The sequence below is a fragment of the Lethenteron reissneri genome, chromosome 13 (genome assembly GCF_015708825.2).
Source record: "Lethenteron reissneri isolate LAM-NWPU_2019-01 chromosome 13, ASM1570882v1, whole genome shotgun sequence".
NCBI classification, from domain to species: Eukaryota; Metazoa; Chordata; class Hyperoartia; order Petromyzontiformes; family Petromyzontidae; genus Lethenteron; species Lethenteron reissneri.
In genome coordinates this window covers 10,705,649-10,730,583 of record NC_083791.1, presented here as the reverse complement: position 1 = coordinate 10,730,583, position 24,935 = coordinate 10,705,649, and the positions used below count along the sequence as shown (strand labels likewise).

Below are 24,935 nucleotides of genomic sequence, written 5' to 3'. Positions count from 1 at the left end.
TAGAGTCACCTCGACCAGGTTCGCGAGCAGACCTAGGCCTCCCACGACGAGCAGGAGGACGGAGAAGACGGGCGCCGTGAATTCGGGGAGAGGGGAACAATAGGAGTCCCCGAGTTCCGACGGCGAGGGGATGTAAGGGATCTCCGCCGTGCTGATGCACGTGGACGCGTTGGAGTCACGGAAGAGCATTTGCGTGCGGCGGTGTTGATGATGCTTGAGATGACAAGAGCTATCCTTGAAGGATGAGTCGACTGTTTGAAAAGCGAAATGTCTCAAGCCAGATGGTGGTGGCGGTGGTGGTAAACGATGAGTATATGAGAGCGGTCCTTGGAGGTTGAGTGTGGACTGTACAACAGTTGCCGGATCTGGCAGAAGGAAGGACGCGATGGCGAAGTGTGGTAGCGTTCAGGGACATCGGCCGTGATGACCTCGTGACCTCGTCGGTAGGCAGGTGCTGGTGACCGAAAAGACAAGGTTTGGTGTCACTACTGGTGGATTGGTTAATTTCTATATGTGACAATGAATTCGTGCAAATGAGATCACGATTGATAACCACAGCGGTATTCACTATTGTAATCAACGCCACAATTAAGGACCATCAATGCAGACTCTTCTGCATTGGCTGTTTTGTGAGCTAGATTTTTAATTGTGGTGGCTCCTTTAGTGCATAAACTGTCAATGCGATGATGGTGATGAAACGGAGGAATTGCTTCTGCTCATGATGATTATTATTATTATTCTTCCTCTGCTGTTTGTGATGCTTGTTACGTTTTTTCCCGCAGCTACTAATGATGATGATAATTTTTCTGACACCACCGCTGTTTTTGTATGCCGCTGCTTCTGCTACTACGGCTGTTGGTGATGATAATAATGATGACGATGATGACAATTCTGCGACTTCTACCGGTGAAGTGAATACGTGCTTTTGACATTACCACCGCTGCTCATGATGTTTCTGCTTCTGTCGCAGCTGTTGCTGATTTTGCTGCCGCTCAAGATAATAGATACCTGTGATCCTACTGCTGTCGATGTTCATGTTGCTGCTGATGATGATTATAATGACGATTCTGCAACCACTCCAGTTAATTAGATGCCTCTGATACTACTGTTGCTGATGATGTTTCTGCTTCTCTAGCGACTGCTGTTGCTGCTGATACCGATTCTGGCACTGCTGCTGGCGTTGATGAATACGTGTTTGATGAGTCTGGTTGCTGCTGATGCTGCTGATCGTGCCGCAGTAAACCCACAATTGTAAACAATGCGAGAGCGCGAATTGCTTTTTTGTCACTTGGCTGACCCCCAGGTCATTCTTCTGCACCAGATTCTACCTACCCTGCTCTCTCGAGCACTCAGCTGGTTCAGCAAAATCGTCCTTGAGCTCGACGGTGCGTGGACCACGCACCAGCCGCGATCCGCGCCAACCCTCCAACAATGCGAAGTCTAGCTGGAGGGACACGGGGTTTTGAGTCGCGGTGTGGTGAGTGGGTTAGAATCGGCGTCACGACGGGCAGAGGGTGGAGGGGAGAGCAGGGGGTCTCAATACCCACAGAACACCCTCCCCCTCTCCCTCCCTCCATCGCCTCCATCTCACTCGCGAGGCTGCGTGGAAAAAACCCATGCGAGGTGGAGAATGGGCTCGTAATGGGGACCCATGGGGCTGGTGAAGTGTGAGCGTGAGCGACTTTCTCAGGGACACAACAACGAGAGAAGTTTAAATTGACAAACGATGATCACACGGCCGATCGTCACCGCCGCGGTGGCGAGATGTTAATTACCTCGCCTGGTATGCACGGAGGTCGCGGGTTCGATCCCCACTCTGACGCATGCTCTATATTTTGAGTTATTTGCGTCACTTTTCCCGTGGTCGTGTGGATTTTTCTCCAGGTCCTCCGGTTTTTCCCTCCATATTTGTCAACACGAATTTTGAGTTTTTGGCTGTAATAAAGTTGTCCACGATAAGCCACTTCGTTGAGCTATCAATTGTGGCCAGGTGGCTTCTGAAAAAAAAGAGCTGCATAGCTCAGTTGGCCTTACCTGGCAAAATAAATATAGTTTCAACTTGATTTGAAGCTTTCGTGACTGCAGGAATTACTCTTGGTTCTTTCGGTAAAGTCACGTAGCAATAAAATAAATTAAGTAATAGAATGCGACGTTTCGATTGCAACACAAGTAGTCGTCATCAGGAAGAACTAAATTTGAGAGAGAGAGAGAGACAAAACACAGAGACACAGAGACAGACACACAAGCATGTCTATGTTGTGTGTCTCTCTCTGTATGTATCTGTGTTTTCTCTCCCTGCTTGTGTATCTGTCTGTGTGTCTCCGTCTCTGTGTCTTGTCTCTCTCTTTCAAACTCTCAAATGTAGTTCTTCCTGATGACGACTGCTTGTGTTGCAATCGAAATGTCGTATCATATTATTTAACTAATTTTCTTTCTACGTGACTTTACCGAAAGAACCAAAGAGTAAATATAGTTTGGTTTATAGTTTAACATGCACGTATTGACAGTATGCATGCATATTTAAAAACACTGCAGTAATCTTATTTTTCTCATATCTGACTTGCGTCTGGAAGCTTTTGGGCAACAACTCTTTACACAATTGGCCCCCGGTTTTCAATCGTGTGAAGCTCTCGTAGAAAAAAAAACACACAACTTGATATGAAGGTTTTGTTCATATTGGATCATCTTCACGAAAAAGCCAAAGTGCCTGCAGTCACGAAAGCTTCAAATATAGTTCATAGGGAGGGTTTTTTGGGATAGATCGTGTAAATATAAATGTGTCGTTAAACCCGCCACCACCCGACACAGCCAATTAGTAAGGTTTGTCACGTAAACGGAACATGCCAATTCGTTACTAATACAAGCTTCATGATGAAACTCGTACTCAAATTGTAAATGTTATGGATTTGCTCTCCCACATACCGGTGTGCTGTACTAGTAACGAATTGGCCACGTTCTGTTTACGTGACAAACCTTACTAATTTGCTGCGCCGGGTGGTGGCGGGTTTAGCGACACATTGATATATTTACACGTTCTAACCCAAACAAAACCTATATCATGGACGATATTGGTCGCAAAAGCCGATGTGTTATACAGATAGCCAGTGCGAGACATCACATAATAGCAATGTTACATTTTAAGTTTTAGATAGAGAGGCGTGAGGGGGGGGGGGGGGAATTGTAACACCCATAACTTGGAGGGTGTGAGCCAGTGACGTCCACATGTGCCTGGGGATGTGTAGAAGGGCTAATAACTTCCACCAGACAATTAACGCTAATGAGCGGTGCTGGCGAGTTGACGGGTGTTGCTTTTATGGATTCAGTCATCGACCCAGAAAGTTTCGGCCTCAATGTTTCGTTACGATGTTGAACAGCGATACGACTCACGGGCAAACAACGACGGTGTTTTCGCGGTGGTATGTGATCTCGCCTATCACAACAACAACAACAAAGACCATCTGCCAACCCAACGGCGTGCTGTTTAACAGGCCAGAAACCTGCTGACGAGACTCAGAAAGTCGAAACTGGCCCCATGCGTCAGACAAATGAAGCTGCGAATCAACCCCGCCTGGCCACCGATGTCTCCCCGGTGCTGATGTGCCGATGTCATCGCATCTCACCGGATACTCATTTAAGGTTGAGTCGACTTAGGGGGAGGAGGGGTGGCCCTGCAAGCAGCCGGTTTTGAGGAGCGATACCTGCATTTAATTTTCCACGTTAGCCGTGCAAAATCAAATCCAGGTATAGCTCCTCGCATTGACACACGCACGCCAACTGTGCCAAGCTTGCCCAGCGGTTACGGGCTAACCAACGAATGCATATATAAGTATAACCCGTAAAAACAAAGTTTTTCACTTTAAATCCTTTATATGCGTGGCGGCTCGAGTTCTCTCGTCATCTGGCTTGAGATGATTGTCTGTAGTATTAAACAATTGGTAATTAAATATTTAATTTGTTTTCCCTAAACAGTGTAAAATTTTGGAAAAAAAATTTCACGAACATTAATTGTCTCGCACAACGAGTCTGTGTGCAAAATGTCAGCTCGATTGGATAACGGGAAGTGGGTTAAAAAACGACCGAAAGGTTTGCACGGTCGTAAGCAAGCAAGCAAGCACGCAAGCAAGCGAACTTAATATAAAGAATTTAAAAAGTCAGTCTCCACGCTAAAATAAAACATTACCGCACCTGCATTGAAATCAATAGTGTAGGTCTCTTCTCGACTGTGCTGACGTAGCGACCTCTAGCGGTTACATGGCTCAGGTGTCCGATTTCCAGATCAGCCAGGAGTTGGCCAGCGATGCCGTTCGTAGCAGCGCCCTCTAGAGAGAGAAAGAAAAAAAACACCTCCGCGACGTTTCGGGAAATGCGCCTTCTCCATCGTACATCAATGATATGCCTTGTCTGTTAAGTTCACAGTGTTATTCGACGAGTGTCTTGATTTTAGTTCACTTGGTTGCAGCATTGCCAACGCAGTCCCACCAGATAATTAATCTTCCAAAAGTGGGGCATTATCATTACATGATCGGGGGGGGGGGGGGGTGGTCAGACATTTGTGACGATGTGTGACGAGGGGGGGGGGGGGAGATTTGAGAAATGTGACGTCATATCAAAATGCGCAACTTTAAATAAATATAGACAACACGTTCTACTTAATTAAATATCCTTTTTAATAAATGTTTTCTCCTACAACATCAGAGTGCAGCGCCACATTAAATACGCACTACAATGACAATAGTTTAAAGCGCATGTTTTATTTTAGGGGGGGGGGGGGGCAGAGCTTTGTGACGTCATATTTTAGGGGGGGGGGTCTGACTTTTTGTGACGCCGTATGACGAGGGGGGAAGGGGTAAAAAATCGTCAAAAATCGCGTGACGTCATTTATTGACGGCCCCTAAGACAGCTGACGACCGCTACCCAACACGAATGGTTGGCGCTTCTGCTTGCGAATTTGCGATCATTCGTCTGGTGACAGTCAACGCAGACAACCGGTGGAACAGTCGTGACAGTGTTGTGGGGAGGCAGAGCGAGAGGAGAATAGGAATAATATTGACGGCAAAGTCACGTAGGTAAAACATTAAAATTAATAAAATAAAAATAAAATAAAAATCACGACGTTTCGGAGGCAACACAAGCTTCCGTCTTCAGGTGAAACCGTCACAGCCACGACAGCTGTACAATCAATACAGCTGTATAGTATTGATGATACAGCTGTATTGATACAGCTGTCGTGGCTGTGACGGTTTCACCTGAAGACGGAAGCTTTTGTGACGAAACGTCGTGATTTTTTATTTTATTTTACTTTGATTAATTTTAATGTTTTACCTACGTGACTTTACCGAAAAACCTAAGAATATGAATCCTTGCAGTCACGAAAGCTTCAAATCTAGAATTTTGACGGCATTTTGGGAATAAGAAAAAAAATCGATATTCATCGAATATTCGTTGCGTCGGAATATTTTATTGCGGCAGCGTTGGGCAGCAGAAACCGCAGGTGGAGCCACACCCCCCATCATCATATCCAGCAGCATCAGCTGCAGCTGCCACCCCACCTTCTACACCCATCATCATCTCGCTCTCTCTCGCCGCACGTCACCTTTAAAGGGGATACAGTACCCGGCACCCACAGCACACACAATCCCACAGCACACACACAGACAAGCACACACACACACAATTGACACGCGTGATTTAATATCAGGACCCAACCAGACACTCACGAATACGCGTGGCTGTGAAAAGGAGAAGGCAGCAGGAGACCGATACAGACACATCCCCGTGTAGCCTCCGACACAGGATATTGGGACAAAGTGCTGCTCGGCTTGAACACACACACACGTACACACACACACACGTACACACACCTAGCGCAGGTGTTAGAACCGAGGCGCTCGTGCGGGATTCAGCCTCCTGCTGCTGCTGCTCATTCTCGCCAGCGCCATGGCCGTTTGCTGCAGCGGAGGAGGAGGAGTGATTGTTGCTCTCGCCTTGTGCCTTGTAGCCGGTACGTGTGGGTTCTACATCATCATCATCATTGCACCCTCTTTGACCTCAACATCATCCTCATCATGAACAAAACGAATGCTCATCATCGTCTTCATCATCATAGCACCCTCTTTGACATCATCATCATCCCATTTCACATCATCAATATCATCCTCATGACCAATCCAATGATGACAATCGTCATCCCATATCACGTCATGATTATCACCATCATCACGACCAAACCAATGCTAATACTCATCATAGCACCCTCTTTGACATCATCCCATGTCACATCGTCGTCATGATCATCTTCATCATGGACAAAACCAATGATCATCATCCCATATCACGTCATGATCATCACGACCAACCCATTGAGACCACTGATTATTTTCCATGATCTGCATCGAACTCTCTTTGATATCATCATCATCATCCAATTTCACATCGTTGTCATCATCATTATCCTCATCATGAACAAACCAATGAGAACCATCCTACATCACGCCATGGTTAACATCATCATCGCGACTAAACCAATGATAATATTCATTTTCATATTATCATCACCAAATTAATCATTAATTTTATGATCGTCATTGTCATACCCTCGGTGACGTCATCCTTTTCTACGTAATATCATAATTATTACCAACGTTGTTGCCCGCATCATTATCATGCAAGTTTACAAAACATAATCATGAATGACTCTTTATTAAGGCATCGATGTCATGATTATCATTAGCCCGTTTCGTTTAAATATCACGATCACCACAGGGCATTATCACAGATCCCATCAACATTCTCATCATCATAATAACATTTCCCATCATCATCGTCTATCTGTTTTCATAAACACGACCATTTCTGTAACAGAAAGTCGGGACAAGTGCTGTTAGTGAGCTTCTATGAAGGTCGCCAAGGCACACGAGGTGGTCATCCGCACTCCCGGCCGCGTTTGTCTCCCCAGTGCTGATGTTTACACAACCACACCGAGTACTCGCTGTAAGGCTGAGTCTACCTAGGGGAGGCTTATGACCGGTCCATATATCGGTCGTGAGCGGGAATCGAACTGGGGCCGTCGAGTTCGAAGCGCATTGCGTTCACCACTCCACTACCGCTCCCCAATATAACAACACGAATGCACATCTCCCACCACACCACCACCACCTTCTCATCACGACATCATGTTACACACACGAGGCCAATCGCCACCACCACGTGTCAATGTGTCACACTCGCACCACCGACTGCGCTACGGCGGCAGCTCGGGATGCAGGGAGATTGTTGGAGGCCACGGGGACATTAGCGCAGGAAGGGGTCACGCTGCATTATGCCGCGGGGCAGAAGGAGGGTCACGCCTTGCCTGCCTGCTCCTGCTGCCTTCATGCCAGCCCCAGGGGCTTTTGTGTGTGTGTGTGCGTTGTAGATGTGTGTTATTCATAATCAACGTTTTTGGGTTTCGATCGCGTTATTTATAAATGTGTCGTAACCCTCCACCATCCGACACGGCCAATCAGTAAAAAAGTGTCACGTTGACAAAAGACAAATAGTTCACTGCTTTAGCCCACCGGTGTGTTGCAGCGTGAAACCACAACAATTTACAATTTGGGTACGACGTTTCGCTGGTAATTGCATCCAGCATCATCGGGAAATTCGCCAGAATGGTGAGGCTCTGCTGTGTCTCCCGTTCTTATATAGAGCACAGCAGAGCCTCACCATTCTGGCGAATTGCCCGATGATGCTGGATGCAATTACCAGCGAAACGTCGTACCCAAATTGTAAATTGTACATTTATAAATAACGCGATCGAAACCCAAAAATGTTGATTATGAATAATATTGGTCGCGAAAGCCTACGTGTTAAACTAGATGTGTGTTGTTGTTGTTGACGATGCAGTTGCAGTTGTTGTTCGAGGTCGTTGATGATGAATGCTTATTCCAACATACTGAGCCGTGTGATCACACACACAGAGAGAGAGGAGTCGTGTGAGATCTGGGATGAACTGGGGCGTCTCTGCAGTGGAAGATTCGAGGCGGGCGCAGCTGCCACTGATGATGTCTCTGATGCGCTTCCCCGATGCTGCTTGCTTGTGGTTATGTTTGTGATGTTTCTGCTCCCGCCCAAGCTGGCGTTGTTGTTGTTGATTCTGTTGATACTGATACTGTACCGCATTGATTCTAACGCTGCCTCTGCTGCTGCCCTTTCTGATATTGCTTCTGCTGCTGTTTCCCACCACGCTGTTCCTCCTGCAGTTTCTGTTTCTGCTGTTTCATTTGCTGTTGTTGCTGCTGTTGATTTTGAGGTGGCTGCTGATGTTTCTGATGCTACTGCTGCTGTTGTTGCTGTTTCTACTGATAATGCTTTTGATTATGCTACTGCTGGTGTTGATGGATAGGTTTCCACTAATTCTGCTCACGTTACTGATGCTGTATCTGGCGCTGCTGATGATTATGTGCCCGGGGCAGTTCATGCCACCGCTGCCGTTGAGATGCGATGTGGGAGATGGTGGGAATGACGGTCACACATTTTCTGAAGGCGAACGGATACTCGCCATGACATGTGATGGATGCTGGGGTGAGAGGTGTCCACCAGATGACAGTACAGCAAGTGGGATCATGAGCCTAGCTGTGCGGTGGGTCTTCTCCGGGTACGTAGGTTCCCTCCCGTACACATGGAGCAAAGTGCTCAATGTTTATTTCAAAAGGAATTAACCAAAGATCCCAGTGTATCAGGGACCTCCTAAAAAAGAGTTTTGAGACTTAGTGAGGCCTTGATGGAGGAGTAATGACACCTGAGTTACTCATTTTATCCACCCTGGGGGGGATGATTATGAGCGGACTATGGTAACTCGGTGAACCCATTGATTTAAATGTTTATTTTAGCCAGTTATCACTTAGGTCTTCCTCAGTGCACTGCAGTCTCTATTAGCGTTACTAAGTTAGAAAACCTGCGTCTCCATGCATCCTCGTCAAATCTATCTCGTCTTAGTCGCGCTTTGGTCTCTGGCGGGCAGTCATCGCCACCGTCGCGCTTGATGATATTCGTCTGCTCATAGTCATCGTTGACTATAAATGCACATTTTTGACTGTTTCCGTCGGTCATTTCGTTAACAAATCCAACAGCGGTGTCAGGACGGGCGGGATAACGTGGGTGGTGGGAGGAGCAGGATGAGGCATTGACTCTATAATCGCCAGATAATTTGCCAAATTGGCCATAGGAAAAGCCAGTGATACGACAAAGCTGCTGCTGGGATTATCCGCATCTGTGAAAATTAGCAATCGGAATCGACCCGAGTTCGATGATGATCGCTCACAATCAACAGCAGCTGTGAATATTTTAACCGGTACTGGGCCTCCCCTAGGTCGACTCGGCCTTAAACGAGTACCTGCCGCAGTGCGTAAACATCGGCACTGGGGCGACGAGAGCGGCCGGGCGTGGTGTTGGCCACCTATTCCCCTCGCGTGCCGTGTCGGTGTTCGTCGGTTCTCGCTGACGACCCTCGCGCCCTCGGCATTCTGCGTAAGCTACAAGAGGATTTGGGGGGGGGGGCCTCTTTCTTGTCTCTGCTTGACGCAGCAAGCCCAGCGGAGGCCGTGTGCGTGGAGGTGGATTCCGTCGACAAGGTGATGGAGAACGACACGATCAAGCTGACGTGCATCTCGTGTCGCAAGCGGCAGGAGCAGGACGCCTTTGTGGACGTCACGTGGACGTTCCAGCCCGACGGGGAGAACACGACGGCCGTCAACGTGAGCCACGCCTCCTCACTCCCCTCTCTCTCCTCGCTCTCCTGTCTTTCCTTTCCCGCGTCGCTCTCCTTGCCCCTCGTATCGCCGTCGGGCATCGCGGGCGACGCTGCGCCACGGTGGCTCGAAGCTGTTAGCTACCGCGCCAGGTATAGCAGGATGTCGTGGGTTCTATTACGACCCCTGATGATGCCTGTTGTATGTGTGGGGTTTGAGTGTGTCTCTCCCCAGGGTCACATGGATTTTTCAAAGGGTCATCCAATTTTTCCCTCCACCTTTCGAATCAACATACATTCGGATTATTTGGCTGCTATAAATGTCCACGTGATGAGCCACTTAGGTGAGCAATCATTTGTAGCCAGGTCACTTCTGTAAAAAGAGCTAAGAGCTCAGTGGGCTCTATTTTGTGAATAAAATATTTTAGTTTAGCTGTTGCATGTGGCCCATTTGTGATGGCGATTGCTTGGGGAGGTCGTCATCTAGCAGTGGATAGAAAGCGTTCTAGTTAAAGGAATACCTGTCAACCCATACGTTTCACCCGTATTGTTGTACAGGGAAATTGAGTCTTCAGATCCATACGGCGTACAGCCGTTTCAATACGGGCACACAAACGTGTTTTTGTTGTTGTTAAATATATGAGAAACTGTGATATTGGCAGCCTTACCTGATATCATCATTGGGTGCCCCCTTCAATGTTTGTCTGTCATTGTAATTCCAAGCACACGCCACTCTACGCCTCTCTTCACACTTTTCAATGTCACGTTTTCTTTTGTCGGTGTCCACCATGTGTTTTTCTTCACCACTGCACCGTTTTTCATTTTGTTTGGCAAAAAAGCACTGTTTTTCATAACCATCAAAAAACACAAAGCAAAGCGAAAAAAACATCTCACCACCTGAGTGCAGATCCTGGTGATGAAACGAAATGGCGACGACGTTGAATTCACGAACCTGCAGTTTGGCAGCAGTCGTATGCAGTTCGTCTACAGCGAGGACTACCAGGTAGGTATGATACAAGTTCTGTGATAATAATAACCTCCGTAAGGTAAACAATATCATATCATGTCGGGTGTTGTTGGTGCATGCCTGTAATCCAGTACTGTGGAGGTAAGGGTTGTTGGATCGCACAAATGTTGCGAAACTCCGTTTCTGTAGGCCTTGAGGAGGAGGCATACCTTGGCTCACCAGGAGGAGGTCCAGCAAAGTGTGGACTAATTTCCATCTGTCCCTTCTGTATGGGATAAAGGGTTGTCCCCCCGTATTGGCTGAAAACATCTTAAGATGTAGAGGATTGCAGAGCTCGGGTAATTGTCGGCCCCTGCTCACCATCTGGTGGCTTGCCTTCCAGCTGTTGTGGTGCCTGAGCGATTATGAAATTGAATTTGCTCGAATGACGGTTCTATAATACAACACAAAACAGTATTAAATAATATTTTCTATCTACAAAATAATAAACACTGATTAAAGTTCTAGATAAATGCTGAAAATAAATTAGTGCTTTTAATAATTCTCGGTGTAATTGTCCACATGGGTTTTGTACGATGTCATCATTTTCATGGTTTATTTCACGATTTAACGTGTAACTGAGAGTATGTGCATTGTAAGCGTTGTAGTTGGTAAAATGTGCAGTGATGTACAAACTGAAGGCCGATAAAACTTTAATATTGTATATAGAGGACGACAGAGCTTGGGGTGAAAGATTGGCGCTGGCGTGCCACCTACTCACCCTTCCCGCTCGTCTTTGGTTCCTGCTCGCATCTCCGAGTCGTTGTCTCTCTTCGAGAGCGAGCGGAAACTCTGCGGCGGGTTACAAAGTAGAAATTATTATTGGTAAAAAATAAAACCTATGGCTGGCTCATGAATAATAATAATATCTCGGCGAGTTTGGTGATTATTTCAGAGGCTGGCGGTGTAAGCCCGGCGAAATCCACGGTTAATCTTGCAGGGATATTAACCATCAAGATACACAATTTTCTTTAAAGATCCTGTCAAGTTATTCAAAAGATAGTCGCCCATCTGTGCTGGCGTCACAGTCCAAGTGTTAAATTTTTATACAAATTTTTCACATTCATTTTTAATTGGGAAGCCACGCAGAATTATGGCTTCGTCCTGCCCAACTAATGCCCACTCGCTGGCCAGGGCTGCGTTCACCACCCAGTGCTGCATAGTGACAGCTGCCAAAGGGGGTGCCCTACAGCAGGGCGCCCCGAGTTGGCCTGCGTGGCAGGCGTACGTACTAAGTGACGACGATGGTAACGATGATGCTCCCCACTAACAGGAGGTGTCCCTCGAGATCAACGACACCAAATTAGCGGACAAGGGGACCTACCGTTGCCATATCCGCCGCGTCCCCGTAATTCCCTCCATCCGCAACCCCCCTGAGTTCCTTGTGACGAAGACCATCCATCTCGAGGTGGTCCCTGAACGTGAGAAGCTGCCACACCACTCACCACGACGTCTTTGCACACAGCGGCCGGATTACGGCCTCGGGCTTTAGCGGGGCTGCAGCGCAAGGCATGGGACTTTGATGGTTTCCACAAAAAATAGAAGCAATTTTGAAGACACTTAATGAATTAGAATCTTTGCGACCGTGTGGATAGGAACAACGTGGTGGATTATCAAGCCGTGGTGAAGAAAGAGCGAACCATCTTGCCATGTCGCGTGGTCTGCGATGCAAGCACACGATGGTTTAATCAGTTGAGCAGCAGTGCGAACGTGGTGCAGTTTAGAACCTGTACATGTTTTAATGATTGATCCTAAGTAAAATACATTGCATTTTATAATTGCTGCAATGCAATGCTTCAGAGATAAAACCTGCAGATACATTGGTTATTAAAGTCATAGCATCGTTATGCGTATTGCTGCCAGTTACGTGCTGAAAATTTAAATAGTTTAGCTCATTTTTGACTTTGGTGTCCCTTTACAATTCGTATGTCACATTTAAAAACCAGAATTGAAATAATCAAGGCGAGCAACTTCTGAGTATTGGGCTTCATGCATGGGTGGTGGGTAAACAGCTGAGGATTTTATTTTATTTTAGGCCAAGCGGGGCTCTCAAAAAATCACTCTGATACTGCTGACAAACTCAAACAATAGAGGGGAAAACATTCGCACACATGCTCCACTTTCTAACGTGGGTTTGTTCTGAGAAGTTTTGACTGAGAACTACGGAAGGCGATGGGGTAGCTGTCAGGGCAAGATGTGCATATTTATAAACGCAGCCCTTTTTACACTTGTTTTCATCTCTAAGTGTTGGCCAACGCTTTGATCACTTTGGCCCGTTTCAACACAACTTTATTGTAAGATTTCCTTCATTTTGGATCTCCTTTACGAGCCTTATCTGCACCAGAAATCCCCCATCACATTAAATTTGGTTCTCCACTTAATTTTGCTAAATTCCAGCTCTAAGTATTCAATATGCAATTGGCATAACACCAGGGGGGGGGAAATGAAAACAACAACAGCAACAAGAGAGAGACCGTGTTTTTTATTCCCTGTTCGCTGGTGCGCAGCCTTCACGAACATAACGGCAAAGGTGTCGGAGGTGATGATGTACTTCATGATCGTCGCTAGCACCGTGTTGCTCATCTTCACGCTCATCACGTGCTACATGAAAGTGAAGCAGGCTGACAAAGACAAGCACAACAAAGTGTGAGTGTCACAACCAGTTTTAACGACAAGCTGCACACTGTGCACGTTATGCATTCAGAAAATGTGGCGAGGTGTTAACGCTCTCGCCTTGTATGCAGGAGGTCGTGGGTTCGATCCCGAAACCGACGCCTGTTTATTTGGAGTTTGCGTGTGTCTCCCCCCACGGTTGTGCTGATTTTTGTCCGGGTCCACCTGTTTTTCCCTCCACATTCAGAAACACGCGTTTAGAGTTTTTGTTTGCTATAAATTTGCACATGATAAGTCACTTTTTTGAACTATGATTTGTGGCCAGGTCGCTTCTGAAAAGATCTGTATATAGCTCAGTGAGCCTTACCTGAGAAAAAATAGAAAGTAGTTTTAGTTTAGTTTTATATTGATAATGATGAGGTCCACGCAGACGGGCTCGTCCGTGCTATTGACGAAGGTTGGTGAACGTTCTACCTGCACGGCTTGAGTTCACGTGCTGGAATAAAACTGGGAGCATGTCCGGTATGACGTATGACACTCCACATCAACGAGAGCAGTGTCGCAAACCCCATCATAGTACGATCCCTCTCACTCTCCCGCCTGCGCTCCCCACCCTCGCCAATCCGCTCTGACCAACGTGCGCTGGAGTGCGGTCAAATACCCGCTTCCCCCGGCGAGGCGTTAGAGACGGGGCCTGTCGATGTTGTACGTGCACGCGTGAGCATTCGCTCCTCCTTTTCCCCTCTCCCGCCTCGCCGCAGCACGGACCTCTTGGTCTTCGCCCCGGTGAACAAGGAGAACTGCGCTGCGGAGCAGGCGGAGGAAGAGCTCAAGAGCAGCTCCTGAGCCGCTCGTGCAGCCGCCAGGAGCTGGGACGCCGCGAGCGCTGCTCTCTCACGGCACGGCGGGGTGGGCGCCGTCGGCATCGCCATTCGTCGGCTTTCCAATGTTTTAATTTTTTTCCTTCTTCCCTCCCCACACTCACACCCCCACGTATGAGATGGAACGCGTCCGAAAGGATGTCCACCGAGGCAGATGGAGCGATGAGATTACCTCGTGTGCAGGCGCTGGGTGATTTACTGTACCGCATGATCATGAGAGATGACGACGACCAGGCCTTAATTTAGCAGTGGATTAAAAATGGTTGATGATAATGAAGCACTATATATTCTATACAAAATATTACTTGGAAATAGTTAGAATGCGTATTCAGATGCCCTTCCAAGAAATAGTACCTAATGACCTGGATAAAAAGGTATTTCTGTTAAATATAAACGCATGTAGGGCATGGTGAATAGGAAGCATAAATAATCTCAATGTGACGAATTCCATCCAATCACAGGCAGCGCATATCAGGTTGCTGTGAAAACGGTGCGTAAATTGCAGAACATGTCACAGATTCGATCCAGTAACAGACATCTCTAATCAGAAAGCACCTGTGGGAAAAAAAACGAACGATTCAAAGTACACCAACACTAGTAAACCCTTCATAAGAGTCAATTCTATAGTGGAAAGGAAGAAACTTACGCAACTCAAAGATATAAAAAAGGTTATTTTGATTTTAATAAAACGTTGATTTCTCTTGCTTATCAGAAACTCGGTGTATGTGATCATTTTTAGTAATTTTTATTTCTATTTTGTATCCTCACATCATTTGATCTTGTATTGATTTCATAAAAGGGGTGGTATTGCTTGTTTTGCATCTCCAAACTTGTGGTTATCTGTAACGTATACACATCAGGGGCTGGTTGATCATGCAAAGATGTATGAAACTGGCTAGGCCTATGATGCAGTGGCCACGAAATGACAGTACGGCAAATGGGTTTGTAACCCCATCCATGTAGGCCTTTGAATGTCACCCCCCCCCCCCCTCGTATGCATGGTTTGTTAGTTTTTCGCTTCGTACTCAAGATTTGTCCGATGTGCAAAACAGGTTGCAGCCAAACGTCCCAAGGCTGCAGGATCCTCGTTACAAAGTCTTGAGACTCGACAATGCTGGATTTATAACTGGCATTATACAATTTGTGAGTACAGGAGTGGATTGGATGGTTCAGATTCACTGGGGGTAGATGGCCTTAACTCGTACAACAAACGCTGACACTTAAGTTTGGTGTTGTGTTCTACGCCATGCGACGATTTTTTTAATGAAATAATTTTGCGTATTCTGTAGCTTTTATATGTAGGATTGGATAAAGCTATGCATTTCTTGTAATGTTCTGAACACTCATGCATAAAACACAGTGATTAAATGATTATCAGGGTTTAATTTCTCATGTGATATTTTCTGAGGCCCCCCGCAACACCCAATTCTTGTGATCTCCCCCTCCACCCCACCTCCCATCCCTGACAGCGGACAGGGGGAGGCAGGGACATTTTACAGAGCTCGGGCCCAGACAGCTCCAGTTGAAATTAAGCCCTGATTCTTGTTCTTTAATAAAGCGTTTTAATATTCGTTGCTAATCTCGGAGCGAATAATGTCTGTGCTGCTCCTGCACACAGTCCGTTGACAACGCACCAATCGCAAAGCAGAGACACCGACAGGGCTGTTTAAAAACACCAAGTGTTATCGTGTTAATGCTTTGCATATTATACATATCTTGTTGGTGTTTAAGGGCACGTTATACTACTGCTTTGGTTCTCTCGCGTTGTGCTGCATGGCTCTCCGATGGCTTTTCAGGTTGTTCCGCCTTGTTGTTGCTGCTGCTGCTGTTGCTTCCAGCACGTGAAGTGAAATATCAGACATCCTGCCGATCGACACAGAATACAACTCGAAACACACATCGGAGAGCAAAGCGCACTGAGTGCGAGTAGATGGGATCGGAGGCTGATATTGTATAATCCTTCCGAAGCTAAAGTTGTACTTAATCCCACGGAATGACGGAGTTAGTTTTTTAAGTCATGTTTAATGCATGCAGCAGCACATATATTGTACTGAGCATGACGTTTGTTATTTGATGTAGTGTCATGTAGAGTAGTATTCGCACGAAATACGTTTCCAAAGAAAAACGGCTGCGACGTTTTCTGACCGCATGCAGGGAGAGCCGAAATATGAGTATCGATCTGAGTATGAAGTGAGTGCAGTGCTAACCAGCGCGTACATTTCTGAAGTATTTTCCAGGTCGCCGGTAGTTTGGAGTACGTGGCACGTGCCTAGCAGATACAACCCATAGCGAGAGGGATACTGGATGTGGTGCGCCGGGCGTGGAAATATTCTCCCGTCTGAAATGAAGCCCTGGCGCTAACGGACACAATTCGACGTTTCGTGCGGGATGACTGCACCCTGACTCGAGTCCTTGTGGGAAAACGGCTTGCCTGCATGCGTGTTGCATCACTTTGATTTGCTCGTTTGATTTATTTACTTTCTGCCAACAAGCCTTCAAACGTACACGTCATTTTAAAGGGACCACGTTTGCTTGGCCAAATTACAATTGGTAACCGTTTTACCGTTTCCACTGTCAACGTTTTACACATATCTATTAAAGATGCTGTTGAAACACATCAGGTCGCAGATATGTGTGCTTGTGTGCGCTTTAAGCATCGTACAACACCGGCTAAAAGTGCTGCTCTAAAACTCTGTGCGACGGAACTAGAGATCACAGCCTTTGTGTTTTGCAAAAACTATCAGCATTGCTTGAAGTGGATTGTGTTCCTTTTGTCTTAGGCCACCATCACAATAATTGTTTGAGCAAAGTGTTAACTGCAATGGTGGTCAAAGACAAGGGGACAATAATGCAATTGTTCAGGAAATGCTGATGGTTTTTTTGCATATGCACAAAGCCTATGTTGATTTTTACAATATCTTCCAGCCTACGATGGATATTTAGCGCCATTTACAGAGTTGATGATGAGAACTCTAGATGTCACCCCGACGGTGGGTTCTGGCATTTTTAAATCCTTTATATTAAGTTCACTTGCTTGCTTGCGTGCTTGCGTGCTTGCTTGCTTACGACCGTGCAAATCTTTCGGTCGTTTTTTAACCCACTTCCCGTGATCCAATCGAGCTGACATTTTGCACACAGACTCGTTGTGCGTGACAATTAATTTTCGTGAAATTTTTTTTCCAAAATTTTACACTGTTTAGGGAAATTTTTTAAAATATTTATTTACCAATTGCTTAATGGTGGCAGACAATCATCTGACCCATAGGTGGCAGCCATCTCAAGCCAGAGGACGAGAGGACTCTAGCCGCCACGCATATAAAGAATTTATAGTGAAAAACTTTGTTTTTATGGGTTAATTTTTTTAAACTCGAGTTGGTTTCTGAATTTGGGTTGCAGCCAAATTTTCTTGACGGGTTTGCTTGATTTTCCTCCATCATAATTCTAGCCGAGGGGGAAATACATCACCAAATGTGTTAGCGAAAATGTTGTAGGTAACACTATTATAAGTAATATTTCGCTTTCTCTGCAACACAGGTTTGGTATTTTACTCTCAAGTATTTCTGGGAAAGTCGTTCTTGGAATTTTTTTGGGAAAGACCTGCAAAGTAACTCTTCCAATTAATGTCGATATCACATTTTTACTAATGATAGTGGTCCTTGAACTCGGATTATGGGAGAACTCAGGCTGACTTGAATTGGCACTCCCACAAAAACTAGGTATTAGACGCAAAGTGCACCGAAGCAATCGTTTCCTGGCGAAATGGCCAAGCACACGTGCTCATTAAATATTGACGCAGGTGCAATGAAGCGTGTGCAATTTACTGAGCCTGAGCAGCGGCTGTCCGGCCTTTACAATGCCTCCAGGCAATGGCCCACATTGCAAATCAGCAATGTCAGCAGATCCGCCTACAGCCCTATCACGTGGGAAATTTAAAACGTGTCCGATTGCAGAAACATCAGACCATCGACCACACAGTAGTGATCAACATTCTACGGAGGAAATGAAGCAATCCACCCCACATCAACCGAAAACATTTTCTAGCTACTTATCTTGACCTATAAGTTGCGACGAGAGCTGCTCCTCCAGCAGGTGGCAATATGCAACGCTGGGATGATCGCTTTCATCGATTAAGCGATGAACATTGTCATCGGCTACTTTTTTTTCAGTCGATTACTTGGACCCCTTTTAAAATGGCAACCACACTGACATCCTGCCCCTTGAAGACAGGAAACCCAGCGTGGCACAGCTGATGATCCCATTGATTTCAACTAGCCCCGTCTGTCATCTCCCGTCCAGTGGCACAAGGGGGAACAGAGGCGAGACTTTTTTTTCCCAACGACAGTTTCATATTTATCATATTAGTCGAGTAATCAAAGTGATAATCGCTAGAGCCATAGATTACTTAAATAATTGGATAACCTGGCTCTAGCAGCATGGACCCCAGGATAACCACAGCCGTTAATGGTGTGAAACAGCGGTAAAAAAATGGTCTGCCAGACAGTTTCATTGAAAAAAAGAGACAATTGGACATTTAAACTTCATATTCAGAAATTAGTCGATCGAGACGTGATGAAGTGGGGTTTTTTTTAACGGAGATCTGGGACTTAAACAGTGAAACGCAACAACTTCAAATGTGTAACCATACTGACACACGATGGACATTGCCTAAGTTTTATTTGAGAACAAAAAAAAGAGTAATTTTACGCCTTTAAAATTGTTTGTGAGCCAGGAGTCGTTTCTCAACAATTTCCGCCAGGCATAGGCGCGAAATGTGGCACAGCGTGCCAATGAACGCAATGATTCCAGTTAAATTCCCTGCCACGCGAAACATCAGTGGCGAGCAATATCTGAACCGGTCCTGGGTCCACGCCCCCGTCATCTACCGGCACAGACCACGGTAAAATATGGTCACACCAGCCACGTGACTGGATACGGCATGAGAGACCTTCATTCAGCAGTGGAGCTGTCCCTTATTGATATCATGTGCAGGGTTGGCACAGCATATTGCAAACCTATTTGTGCACAAGAACGAGCCGATGAAAGTTATGCATGCCGCCCACGATGATGCATCATTTGTATCATGCTGACATTCTATACACAAAACTAATTGTCTTGTAAGTGGAAATTGTGGAAAGCAGCTGCTGGTTAATTATTAATCGCTGAAATGTTCCTCTCACTGCCATCCATTAAGACTACCATCAATCAACCGCTTATAACGCTCTCGCACATGGACTGTGTGATATCTTTGTCAGCAATTCCCCTCCACTGCAGAAAAAAAACCACACCGGAGTCGAGACATTCTGATTCTCTGATGTGTGTGTGTTGCTGTTTGTTAATGGAAATCCTGCAGCTGGTATAGATTCATCTTCTTGGTTATTTCGGTAAAGTCACGTAGAAGGGAAATAAAATAAAAATAAAACATTATAAAACAATATTTTTTTTCTATTTTTTTATGTTTTCTTCCCTTCTACGTGACTTTACCGAAAGAACCAAGAAGATGAATCCCTGCAGTCACGAAAGCTTTAAATCGAAATCTGGTATAGATTATAAATGCAATTCAAGGGCAATTTGTGAGTGAAATCATGACGTATTTGTGACAATTCACTAAGTACTGGAGTAGACGTTGGGTGAAACTACACGTGGCAACGGCTGACATGATTTAATTTCCATCTCACAATTGCAACAAAAAGCCAGGCAGTGGGAAGAGCCACGTTACACAGGACTATTATGGCGAGCGAGTGCGTTGAATTTTACAGAGCCTTGAGGCATTGCCAACATGAAGTATGGTCGAAAAACCTAAACAGTTCACGCACCCAGCAGTGGGTATCGAGGTATAGGCGGATACATGAAGGGGTCGCATTTGTGCACAAACAATGCGCTCGGTGTGGCTGAATTATAGTTGACGGGTTACGTTGCTCTGGACTCGGCAGTTACCCCAAGGTGACTTACCTTGTCTTTTCTTGGATTTTATGTTTGCACTTAGTCACATAGTCACTTTAAGATGTTTTTTGTTCATGTTTTTTTTGTTTGTTGCGGTTGCACCCGATTCAAGAGCCGAATGGCTCACAGGGCTATACCTAATACATGAACTTGAACTTGAACCTTGGGGTAACTGCCGAGTCCAAGGCAAGGTCGACGGAAGAACGCTCCTCTGGCCACGAGTGAAGCAGCTTTGGGGGGTGTTCGGGGCCATCTGCGGCTACCAGACGCCGTGCACAGTGCTGGACTAAGTTAGTTGCGGGGCCTGTAGCATTGTGATGTTATAAAGGGGTCCTAAATAAAATAAAACATAAATATAAAAACACACAAATTAGTAAAGTAATTGTATTTTTTTAATTCGCTATACAGCCGGATAATACGACAAATCGCTAATCTTAAACACCCAGTCGTTCATAAAAGTTGAAGGCGGTATAGTAATAGAGCAAGTGCAGAATCACTGAACCGGAATTGATAGCTCGAAAGCATTTAGCGCGGAGCCCTTGAAAGTGCGGGGCCCGTAGCTACTACGACACGTGTAGTAGCTACTACACATGTAGCTGCTACACATGTGTAGTAGCTACTACTACATATGGAGCTAATTTTGCTACTAGGTGAATCTGACACTGGCCGTGTATTCGACCGGGCAACCCGCGCCGTTCCCCGACCGCCCGAGTCTCGAGCGCTCAGCACGCATCTCGCTCGAGGCGAGCTGGGGCTACGCTACTCATCGGCGGAGTTTTGACTTCGATATTTGGGGGTAAAGTGGTGGTTCGCTTTGGGGCCGTCCATAAATGACGTCACGCGATTTTGGACGATTTTTGACCCCCCCCCCGTCGTCACTAAAAGTCAGACCCCCCCCCAAATATGACGTCACAAAGCTCTGCCCCCCCCCCCCCCCAAAAAATAAAACATGCTTCAAATCGCTTTAAACTATTATCATTGTAGTGCGTATGTAATGTGGCGCTGCACTCTGATGTTGTAGGAGGAAACATTTATTAAAACGTCTATTTAATTAAGTAGAACGTGTTGTCTATATTCATTAAAAGTTGCGCATTTTGATGTGACGTCACATTTCTCACCTGCCCCCCCCCTTGTCACACATCGTCCCTAGGTGCGTGACGTCATTTATGGGTGGCCCCTTTGTCCCTCGCATTATCGCGAGTGCGTGTCACTAATTATTTATAATCGTGAATTGTAAACTGCTGAAAATAAACGAATAAAGGTGTCCCGCGCTGTGCAGCGTGGGTGGCGAGACGTCAACTACGTCGCCTGGTGTGCAGGGGGTCGTGGGTTCCATCCCCACACTGACGCCTGCTGCTGCTGCTGTAGATTTGGAGTTTGTGTGTTCTACTCGTGGATTTGTCTCCAGGGGGGTTTTCCCTCCGCATTTTGAATCAACATCACGCGTTTAGAGTAGAGCATTTGACTGCTATAAATGACCACGCGATAAGCCACTTCGTTGGGATATTTGTGGCCAGGTCGCTTCTGAAAAAGAGTAACGCAGCTCATTGGTCAAATTACCTCCCATAATCACCCAAAAATGTCTGTCCGTCCTGCGTGTGACGTCACTCCACGAGGCCCCCCCCCACGTGAAGTCACTCCACATGAGGCCCACCCCCCCCACGTGACGTCACTCCACATGAGGCCCCCCCCACGTGACGTCACTCCACGAGGCCCACCCCCCCCAGGTGACGTCACTCCACGAGGCCCACCCCCCCACGTGACGTCACTCCACATGAGGCCCACCCCCCCCCCCTCATTAATATTCATGAGTCGGTGGATTTTTACACTAACGCAGAGAAAGGTCGAGCTGAATTAATTTATTACGCAGTCGCTTCAAATGACGTTTCTTGATAGAAAGTGACGGTAAAAAACTGAATCTTCGTAGCTGTGCTACATCCGTGCGTGACGTCACTGCAAAAGAGGTCCGCCCCCTCATTAATATTCATACTCGCGTCGAAATTTACACGGATGCAAGATCGCGGACTCCACATGCCGCACCCCTCCTATCATTATTAATTATGAGCGGGTGACGTCACTCCACATGCCGCACCCCTTCACAATAACCATGAGTGGGTGACGTCACTCCACATGCCGCACCAACTCCACAATAACCATTAGCGGGTGACGTCACTCCACATGGGGCAACCCCTCCCCCCCCCTCATTAATAATAATGAGCTGAACAATTTTTTATTGAATATTTCTGATTTATTGCAATATACACCCGTCCTTGGACGGGCAAAAAAACTCGTCTATTATAAAAGCCCGACGTTCCGTTTGTCCGTCAAATAAAGGATAACAGCCTTTCAGAAGCCCTGAATCAAAAAGTTATAAAAAGTGGACACCTCCCCCCTGATGTGGGGATACAAAGTTGACGTAACAGGTTTCCCAAAATTGTCGACCCCTCCCAATGTTTATTTCACTCCCCCCCAGCCAAATTTTTTGTAGGCATACTAGCATAAGTACCTGGCGTTGCCCGGGTGAAAAATATATTTCTTAATAACCTTACATATATACACAGATGGGCTGCTACCCCTGCCCCCCCCCAGCCACGATCTCCTCGGCCGCTGTGCAGTAATATGTACGGCCTATAGTGTGGTGGGGTGTCGAGGCCTAGTACCGTGCAGAGCCTCCGGCCTCGCCTAAATTGCCCATCCGGCTGAGGCTGGGTACTGAGCCCGTCACCCCCCCCCCCCCCGCGCTACAATAATACTGTCTAATCGCTATAATTTTATTATTTACCGACCCTATAATAGTAATTGCACACATTGTGGTGGGGGGGGGGGAGTGAAGAGGACGTGTAACTTTGATGAATTTACCTCAGAGTCGCGTGTTAATGCGTGCGCATATTTTTAACGGGAATTAAAAATGGCGTCCACCCCGCAGCGAATGCGTCGCTACCCGTTGCCAGGGGCAACTGCCGGACCAATCGTGTCTCGCAAATCCCTCACATTTCGTCCAATGAAACTGCGTATGGTCCGGCGACACACAGACAGACAAATTTGCGATTTTATATATATAGATAATATATACTTACAAAACCTGTATACAAGTCAGTAGTAGTATCTGCACACATTGTGGGGGAGGAAGAAGATATCAGTGGGGGCGAAACGCTGAGAAGTCCTCCGCAGGAGCTAGTTGACTTGCATCCCACTGGGATTTTTGCACACAGTGTTGGTGTACGGTGCTTTTTCTGCAATATTTTGCTGTCTTTTCTTGGATTTTCTGTTTGCACAGTCACCTTAAGATGTTTTCTTGTTCATGTTTTTGTTTTTTTGTTTGTTGCGGTTGCACCCGATTCAAGAGCCGAATGGCTCACAGGGCTAATAAATGAAACTTGAAAACTAGTTGATCAAACTTGCCAACATTGTCAACTTGGCGTGCTCCATTTTAAAAAAATAACGTCACGAGATCTTTAACGTCTACGGCTGTGAAGGCAATCGGCGAGCTCTCCATGGCTATTACACCCGCCGCCAGTATTAACCGGGGGCTGCCGGCGAGAAAATCGAACCGCAACCCCTTGCAACAAGCGGCCAACGGGACACGATTAATGAACGAACGACGGGCATCGTTAACACGTTGAGGGCTGTACGTGGTGGGGCCAATGGGCCCAATAATTAACCATGCAAAAAATATTTAACTACACATCTTTGATTTCGATTTAAAGCTTTCGTGACTGCAGGGATTCATCTTCTTGGTTCTTTCGGTAAAGTCACGTAGAAGGGAAGTAATAAAATAATAAAAATAAAACAAAATAAAATAATAAAATTAAAACATAATAAAATAATTCTCACGATGTTTCGTCCACAACGCAAGCAGCCGTCCTCAGGTCTGTCGGGGAGACAGCGTCTTGGCCGAAATGTCGTGAGAATAATTTTATTGTTTTATTTTTATTATTTTATTACTTCCCTTCTACGTGACTTTACACATCTTTGGACTATCTTATTTGACAGGCACTATTTTACTTTACAGAGTGTTAACATTCCCAGCGTTTAACAGTACTCTCCTTTTTGTATTTGATTGTCAACCAACACTGGGTAAAAACAACATGGGCATTTTCGTTCTCTTCTAGCATGTGCACCAACTGGTGCACCAACAGTTTCACATTCACTCTATTTTCAAGTTCAAGTTAATTTATTAGGTATAGCCCTGTGAGCCATTCGGCTCTTGAATCGGGTGGAACCGCAACAATACGTTCCATTCATTGGCTACCACATTCAGATAAGCCCCTCCCTCCCTCCCTCCTTAACTTGTATTTAAGAACTTGTATCTTGGAATCTTTGCCTCACTTGATACAGCAAATCTAGCGGTGACGGTCCCACCTGATGACGGAGACTTGTGTTGCCTCCGAAACGTCGTGATTTATTATATTTCTATTATTACTTTTAGTAAATTTTTATTTTATTTTTTACCGACGTGACTTTACCTAAAAAACCTAAGAGCATGGGGCCCAATGAGGTTCCGCGACGCGCCACGTGGCCTCCACGTTGTGACCCCATCACGTGGCACAGCGGTGCTCGTCGCCGATTGGATGGCTCGCAGCGCGGGTCAACCAATCACGCGCGCGCCTTCGACCGCGAGTGCGAATCCGTTCGCAAAAACTCGCAAAGAAACGCACGGATTTGTTTTTTTTCTCTCCCTCATTCATTCACGCCTTTAGCCGCGCACCCACCCCACCCCCGACCACCGCCTTGCTCGCAGCTGCCTCTCTCTTTGCCGGGCGTAGAG

General features: G+C 46.2%; 1 protein-coding gene across 1 annotated transcript; it reads left to right on the top strand.

The window, feature by feature from the left end:
- Positions 1–5,357: 5,357 nt before the first annotated feature.
- Positions 5,358–16,844, top strand: LOC133342096 (sodium channel subunit beta-3-like). Its single transcript, XM_061551032.1, has 6 exons — positions 5,358–6,001; positions 9,565–9,734; positions 10,635–10,730; positions 12,007–12,154; positions 13,241–13,379; positions 14,108–16,844. Exons 1-6 carry the CDS (start codon positions 5,938–5,940, stop codon positions 14,190–14,192), a joined length of 702 nt encoding a protein of 233 aa, XP_061407016.1. The 5' UTR covers positions 5,358–5,937; the 3' UTR covers positions 14,193–16,844.
- The last annotated feature ends 8,091 nt before the right edge of the window (positions 16,845–24,935 follow it).